The sequence below is a fragment of the Ictalurus furcatus genome, chromosome 6 (assembly GCF_023375685.1).
Source record: "Ictalurus furcatus strain D&B chromosome 6, Billie_1.0, whole genome shotgun sequence".
In the NCBI taxonomy this organism is placed as follows: Eukaryota; Metazoa; Chordata; class Actinopteri; order Siluriformes; family Ictaluridae; genus Ictalurus; species Ictalurus furcatus.
Window position 1 is genome coordinate 33467726 of NC_071260.1, and position 8531 is coordinate 33476256.

Genomic DNA, 8531 nt, shown 5'->3' on the forward strand with positions numbered 1-8531 from the left:
TGTTTAGTTGAACCTTGAACATAAGAACATGTTTGTGTCTCTGTAAGCAGATAAACATACTGTACTGATCTCAGTGACATGACGTGGCCTTCTTAGGTGTTATCCTCTTATGAGAATAAAACAGAACAAGAACAAAATTATTACAAAGTAAAAATGAGTAATTTTCCTCACACTTGTGAAGAACTTTTGGCCTCGACATTACCGAGCTAGCTAAGTTCCATTAGCCACTGACTGTCTGCACCTGTTAACCAGCATTAACTTTCACCAAATACATGAAGAAACACAGCTGTAACCCACCCTTCTAATGCTAATTACTACAGCTTGCCTTGTCCAAAACACTTGCTAAATGTAGTTAACGTTAACCCACTCTCTGTATTACATCATGATGAATAGTTGCAATGCTATGTTATTGTTAACTCTCAAAAATGGAATGGGAATATCTAAAGATACTTTGAGCTGTATGCTAAAGTAATATTACCTCAGGTGTGTCTAGGTTAGCATCACTCATCCCTACTGGTGACAGCATCCAGTTAGATAACCCTGATGCTGAGCCTCAGATAAGATACAGACCCAGAGAATTATAAAATAACCTCAGTCCATATTTTACAGCCAACATAAACACATGATACTAGTAGCGTAACACCAACACTGAGGAAGCAGTACATGATATTCAGGGGAAAGGGGTGCATTGATTCACCTGTCAGTGAAAATGACCAGCCACTATTCCAGCAGTTGGGTTACACAAAACTACCCAAAAACTAGCCAAGACTGAGAAAATAATCCAATTAAATGATCCAGAAGACTCAACCTAGCGTTTGGGTAGAAAAAATAACCAAAAATATTTTAGAGAGTAACAACAAACTAAATATAGTTAACTGGTGTTATATATTTATTTAATTGTCTTTAAGACAGACACACGTTGATAGATTTTATTTCAAATTTACTGTGAATTCGATTTTTTTTACATTGACTGTGACAGAAAGTGAGAAAGACCCATCAGCTCATCTTTCAAGAGGAGACTCAAACACCTTCACACCTGTCACATGACCATTGGCTTTTTATTCAGGGAAGAAAATTGCTCTTTTGGAATATTTTGCGTTCAAAATAGTACCAGAGAAAATCTTCATAATTAGAAAATTATTTATAATATTAACTTGTATTTTATATTAATATTATTACTAATAGCTAATTTAATTAGGCTACCTCTGCGTTTGAGGATAAGGTGCAGTAACCGGAAGAATGCCTTTAACAGGTGACTGTAACAGGTCATACCTGTCTCTCTAAAACTCCTCCCATTAAGGAAGTACAGAGTCCGAGAGGACTGCAGTCCTTTTGCAGTGTTCTGCTCTGGTGAGTTTAGTTTTATTCTCGGTTTATGGAGAATTCTGAGTCTCATTTTCAGCTCTGTGAAAGGAAGTGATTACTAACTGGACCTGCAAAGTCGTATATTAACTTTAAACAAACCTGAAATCAGGGTGTGATTACTTTTGATCAAAGTGAAAGTGAATCTGAACATTTGGACTGGAGAGAACAACAACAGCAGCAAAATAAAATGGCTTCTAAGTTTTCAGAGGAGGATTTCTCTTGTCCTGTGTGCCATGAAATCTTCACGGATCCTGTTCTCCTGCTCTGCAGTCACAGTGTGTGTAAAGTGTGTTTGCAGAAGTTTTGGGAGACCAAAGGATCCAGAGAATGTCCTGTTTGTAGGAGGAAGTCGTCTATGGATCCTCCCATAAATCTGGTCTTAAAGAACCTGTGTGAGACTTTCTTACAGGAGAGAAGTCAGAGATCTTCATCAGCGTCTGAAACAGTCTGCAGTCTGCACAGTGAGAAACTCAAACTCTTCTGTCTGGATGATCAACAGCCGGTGTGTGTGGTGTGTCAGACTTCAAAAATACACACCAACCATAAATTCTGCCCCATTGATGAGGCATTAACAGACTGTAAGGTAAATGTTCCTGTGAGGTCATGTGTCCCATGTGAACAAATGCTTTTATTCATAAGTATTACAATTATTTTGTAATTAATTTATTTCATTTATTTAATCTGATTTAAAATAATATCTAAACACAGAGTCTCCATGCAGTGTGTTGATTTGTTTCAGGAGGAGCTGAAAACTGCTCTGAAGACCCTACAGGAGAAACTGAAGATCTTTAAAGACTGTAAACTGAACTGGAGTCAGACTGCAGAACATATAAAGGTTAGAATCAATAAGATGGTTTTGATATTAGAATGATATTTTGCATCACTGCATAATCAGTTCTATTTCATTTGATTTCCTCTTCACTGCAGATTCAGGCCCAACACACAGAGCGGCAGATTAAGGAGGAGTTTGAGAAGCTTCACCAGGTTCTACGAGATGAAGAGGCAGCCAGGATAGCTGCACTGAGAGAGGAAGAGGAGCAGAAGAGTCAGATGATGAAGGAGAAGATTGAGAAGCTGAGCAGAGACATATCATCTCTTTCAGACACAATCAGAGGCGTAGAAGAGGAGATGAGAGCTGAAGACATCTCGTTCTTACAAGTGAGGATCATTTAGTCAGTGTTTATACTGTGAGAAAGTAAAACTTCTTTCCCTCATCAGAAACGTCACATTTCAGTGGTGTAAAAATGTCCATCAGATCCACTGATATTTGCTTTGTTGTTTTACAGAACTACAAGGCCACAGTGAAAAGGTGAGTGATGTGCTTCCTGTCTCTCTCGTTCTCTGTGTTTCTGACTCCAAACCCACAGCAGCACTGACTCCTGAATGTTTTTGCAGAGCTCAGTGCACACTGCAGCATCCAGAGGAGCTTTCAGGACCACTGATCCATGTGGCAAAACATCTGGACAACCTGAAGTTCAGAGTCTGGGAGAAGATGCAGGATGCTGTCCAATACAGTAAGAATCTTTCTTTCCCTCTTTCTGTGCTTTTGTTAATAACACTAAAGTGGTTTTTATAGTGATTTTGTGTTTGTTTTGGAATTATTATTATTATTATTATTATTATTATTATTATTAGACACATATGTGGTCACCTTTTGAACTTATGTAATGTAAGGGAACTTTTATTTTGAAAGGCTTCTGATGCGTCAGACTGTTCAGTGGTTGAAGCGCGAGTGTAAAAATGGATTGTTGCAGCGGCTTACAAAAGTTTTAGATTTACAATTCTTATAAAGATTGTTTACATTTGTAATTTAAATACACCCGGTTATATATGTTTATTCATTAATATTGCAATTACCGTTATCATTTCTTTTGTTTATGTTAATGTTAGTTAGTTTCATGCTAGTTCCATGCTAACGTAATGTTTAAGTTAGCTTAGCTTCATCAACACAAAATGTAAAAAGGGAATCTAATGAAATGGAAAAGCCACAACGTACAGTCACAATGGGTTTTCTTTTGTAGCTTTTTATTTCTTATTCGTGTGTGTGTGTGTGTGTGTGTGTGTGTGTGTGTGTGTGTGTTTTCAGCACCTGTAACTCTGGACCCCAACACTGCTCATCCTAAACTCATTGTATCTGATGATCTGACCAGTGTGAGATGCAGTGATGAGAAACAGAAGCTTCCTGATAATCCAGAGAGATTTGATGATTATTGCTGTATCCTGGGCTCTGAGGTCTTTAACTCAGGGACACACTGCTGGGACGTTGAAGTAGGAGACTGTACAGTGTGGGAAGTGGGTGTGATGACAGAATCTGCTCAGAGGAAGGGAGAGATAAACTCCAGAAGTGGAATCTGGTGTGTGTGGTATTTTGATGGTAAATATGGAGCATGTTCTACACTACAGTCAGAAACTCCTCTCTCAGTAACACAGAAGCTCCAGAGGATCAGAGTGCAGCTGGACTGGAACAGAGGAAAGCTGTCGTTCTCTGACCCTGTCACTAACACACACATACACACTTTCAAACACAGATTTACTGATAAATTACTGCCATATATAAGGGTTAGTTGTAATAAATCTCCTGTAAAGATCCTCCCACTTCAGTGCTCTGTAAGAGTGAATCAGATCAGTTAGCGCTGATAGTTTTATTCCAATTCATTAATGAAATATTGCTGATGAAAAGATTCATGTTCTTTGTGAAAGTGTTTTTACTGAAGCACTCAACACTTCATTATGGAATTTTTTTAAATGGTTATGACATGATTTCACCCTCACCTTATCAATTACATCAAAAATAATGTGAAAACTGGAAATTTATAATTGGATTTTCTTATTCTGAGTATTAATAATTAGACAATAAAGTAAATGCATTCGCATAAAAAAAACATAAGAATTTGACACAGCTACAGCAATTTGCTAGCTAGCTGACATTATCCAGCATTTCAATCAAAGTAATCACTGCACTCTATTCTTTCCATCTAGCTCTGAACCCTGCAGTGAGTTACCCGTCTAAATTGAGAAGTGCACTGTTTATGCTCCTCTTGCTCAGTAGATGGATAAGTGACTGGCTAACCTTACCAAGCTACTTAGAGTTTCCTGAAGTATTGATACTCTCGATACTGATGTTGTATCGAAAGAATCAATCCTCACATAAAAATATCGATACTAAGGTCTTTTCTTTTCCAGTGATTTTTTATTTATTTTGACAAAAATATTTAATATTACTATTTAATATTTATTTATTTCGTACAATTATTTATTTATTTATTTTTGCTTAAATGTACTTAAAATCTGTCCTAGATTTTAACACTCATGACTAATTACAGGCGTGTTGAGAACACAAATCACAAAATCTTTTAATTGTCATGAAAATGTATTCAGATTTAGCATATTAATGATGCATTCACCTCATAAATATTGATAGAATGAGTACTAATAATATGATAATCTCCAAATATTGATATATCTTAGTTATTAATTAAATTTGAAGTGGTTTTAAGTTAAAATGATGGCATACTGTTTTGAAATAATGAGTCATTTGCTTTTTCAACTAGTGTCTCCTTCACAGCTTTCTGATTTAATTTCTAGTATGAAATTCTCTTTCTGCTCTTCTGATGTTCTTCCTTCGCATATTTTTAAAGAGGCTTTTCCTGCTTTGAGTCCAGTCGTGACTGCTATTATTAATACCTCTCTAGTAAATGCGGTGGTGCAGGTCACTTTTAAACAAGCTATAGTACAACCGCTGTTAAAAATCATCATCTTGATCAGCATGTCATGAAAAACTACTGAGCCATTTCCAAACTATCTTCCATTTCAAAAGTCTGGGAAAAAGTGCCTTTAGTATTTTTGATTCATTTCGGTCCGGTTTCAGGGAACTTCACAGTACTGAATCTTACTCACTCTTGACTCTTGGCTCTTGCTGTATTTTAATCTTGCTTGATTTGAGAGCAGCATTTGACACAGTAAATCATGATATCCTTTTACAAAGACTTGGTCATGTAGTTGGTTTTCAGGGGTCTGTGCTGGAGTGGTTTGCCTCTTATCTCAAGGAGAGAACTTTTTCTGTTAATGTAGGGAAGTGTTTCTCATCCTGTGCTCAAATTTCCTATTGTGTTCCTCAGGGTTCCATTTTGGGTCCTCTGCTCTTTTCTCTATATTTGCTTCCTCTAGGTCATATATTATTGAGAGACACCACTTATCCTATTATTTCTATGCCAATGACACTCAGCTTAATATACCTGTGAAAAATAAGACCTGTTTGTTTGACTGCATGACATTAAGCGCTGGATGAACATGAACGTTTTACAGCTAAACAAAACCGAAATAACCGTCTTTGGTCCATCAGCTTTGTCCTCTGACAGGGTCAGACAGTTTGGTCCCCTCTCTTCTAATGTGTACGACTGTGCCAAGAACCTTGGTGTCATTTTTGACTCCACACTGTGCTTTGATAAGCAGATTAGTGCTGTAGTAAAAAGCAGTTTCTTTCAGTTAAGATCTGCTGCTAGAATCAAGATGATGCTCTCCAAGAGGGACCTCGAAACTGTTATTCATGCATTTATAACATCTAGGTTGGACTACTGTAATTCGCTCTATCTGGGTTTGCCTAGAACAACTGTTGATGGTTTGCAATTGGTACAAAATGCAGCAGCCAGATTACTGACTGTCAGTAAAAGACGTGAGCTCATTACACCTGTGCTCGCTTCTCTTCACTGGTTACCGGTCAAGTTCCGTGTTGATTTAAATATTTTGCTTTTTGCTTTTAAAGCTTTGCATGGACTTACTCTGCAGTATATTTGTGATCTTCTCACCCCTACACTGCTTCATGACCCCTTCAATCATCTAGTCAATTTCTACTCTCTCCTCACTCCCGTTCTCAGGCTAAAGGTGACCGGGCTTTCTCAGTGGCTGCTCCTGGGCTTTGGAATAGTCTTCCTCTTCACATTAGATCTTCCTCTTCTGTTTCTGTGTTTAAATCTTCTTTGAAGACTGTTTGTATTCTTTATGGTTTAATTGAGGGTGTAAATTTTTTGTTTACTCTTTTAATTTGTTTTAATTCTGTTTTATATTTCTTATACAACACTTTGGTTTCAACATCTGTTGTTTTAAATGTGCTTTATAGATCAATAAACTAAACTAAACTAATTAAATCAAAATAACGTGATAAAGTTCAAATATAACACTTTTCCCCCCCACTTTCAGTTCAGGTCCAGAAACAAATATACCATGGGATGAAATTAAAATCATAAACATCTGTTTAAATGTAGAATCTGGAATAGATTTAAATTTATTGATGTATTTTAAATAACTTTAAATAAAGTGAGACTTTGAAGACTGGTGTATTTACTGTATGCTGTTAATCCTGGGTGCAATGTTTAGCTGGATGTGTGTGTTGTATGTGAAACTGTGCAGTGGAGGAGAATACAAGCTCTAAATTTCCCCCCACCAGCAGTTTGTAGTTTTGAAAAGGTCAGATGGATTTACATGTTATTTGCAAAATTCAAAAACATTGAATGGCAGGAGGAGACTCATTAATATTCATGAGCGTATCTACTGTAGCTACGGAGCTCGTTCAACCATTAACTGGTGTGATAATTGAGAGAAACTGGGTGATGTGGAGAAGAGATACTGGAGCATCTTGATGTTTAGTTGAAACAGCTAAGCGTGAGAGTTAAACACAAGTGAGAATTATTGTTATAGTCTGACTGTGTATTAGCCATTTTTATATTTTGGATAATTGTAGAGGTTTATTTTTTTTCTCGTTTTTAAACAATATTCACTAAGATTGTGTGTTAAATCTGACTATTATCCCCACTATTATATCTCTCAGTAGCCCCATTATGTATAACAGGACTAGTCACATTGGGAGAATAATAAATGACTTAACATGGGGAAAAAAACCACACATTTTTGCAGGATAATCCACTGGAGAGATTTTTATCATCAATGTATTGTTATTTCATGTGCAGTGTGAATGACTTTATAAAGTGCTATCAAGTGATAAAGTGCTTGGTAAGTGAATAGTGATATCTGCCATTTGGCTCTGTGTTGAGGTTTCCATCATAGATATAAATACAGGCAAGGCAATCTACCTACTGGCATGTTTTTGGGAGGTGGGGGGTTTATTTGACTATATACACACTATAATTGTACACTTATTTTGATGTTAATTTAGTGTAATTATTCTAGCAGTTGTTATGTTATATTACTTCAGTGATACAGCAATCCAGTGCTATTTTACTGTGATGAGACTGTGATTTTGCAGTATTAAAATGTATTTGCTGCTGTAAAATTACTGTTTAAGTGCAGTAAATATTTTACAAAATAGTACTGTATATTTAATTAACTTTACTAGCAAATAAATTGCCTGTAACTTAGTATAACTTACTGTACATTTTACAGTACATGACTTTAGTGTAAACTCGCAGTAATCGCCTGTGTATTTATAGCAATACAGACATATTTTACATGTTTTAAATGGTCTGCACTTATATAGTGCCTTTTAACCTCAGCGGTTCTACAAAGCGCTTTACACTGTTTCTCATTCAATCATTCACACACCAATTACAGCAGAGCTGCCATGCAAGGCCCATCAGGAGCAACTTGGGGTTCAGTGTCTTGCCCAAGGACACTTCGGCATGTGGAGGTACGTGGGCCGGGAATCCTTGGCTCTAAAGATTCACCTGCTGACACAGTACAAAGTACACTACACTTTCACAACCTTCACCTTTTAGTGGTACATCAACAGTGGTACCAATATTATTTTGCGAGTACCAATCATCAGGTAAATACATTTGCATTAAAAAAACATAAGAATTTGACACCGCTACAGCTATTTGTTAGCTAGCTGACATTATCCAGCATTTGTATGAAAGTAATCACTGCTCTCTCTTCTTTCCATCTAGCTCTGAACCCTGCGGTGAGTTACCCGTCTAAATTGAGAAGTGCGCTGTTTATGCTCCTCTTGCTCTGTAGATGGAGTTTGTTTAAAAATAAGTGACTGGCTAACCTTACCAAGCTACTTGGAGTGTGAGCTAAGTGTTAGCACTAGGGGTGGGTGGATTGATCCTGAAATATCGATACTTTCGATACTGATGTTGTATCGAAAGGATCGATCCTCACATAAAAATATCAACACTAAGGTATGTTCTTTTCCAGTGATTTTATTTATT

General features: G+C 36.8%; 1 protein-coding gene across 1 annotated transcript; it reads left to right on the plus strand.

The window, feature by feature from the left end:
- Nucleotides 1-1292: 1292 nt before the first annotated feature.
- On the plus strand, nucleotides 1293-4473 carry LOC128609278 (E3 ubiquitin-protein ligase TRIM35-like). Its single transcript, XM_053627798.1, has 6 exons — nucleotides 1293-1948; nucleotides 2105-2200; nucleotides 2293-2523; nucleotides 2652-2674; nucleotides 2761-2879; nucleotides 3452-4473. Exons 1-6 carry the CDS (start codon nucleotides 1553-1555, stop codon nucleotides 3994-3996), a joined length of 1410 nt encoding a protein of 469 aa, XP_053483773.1. The 5' UTR covers nucleotides 1293-1552; the 3' UTR covers nucleotides 3997-4473.
- The last annotated feature ends 4058 nt before the right edge of the window (nucleotides 4474-8531 follow it).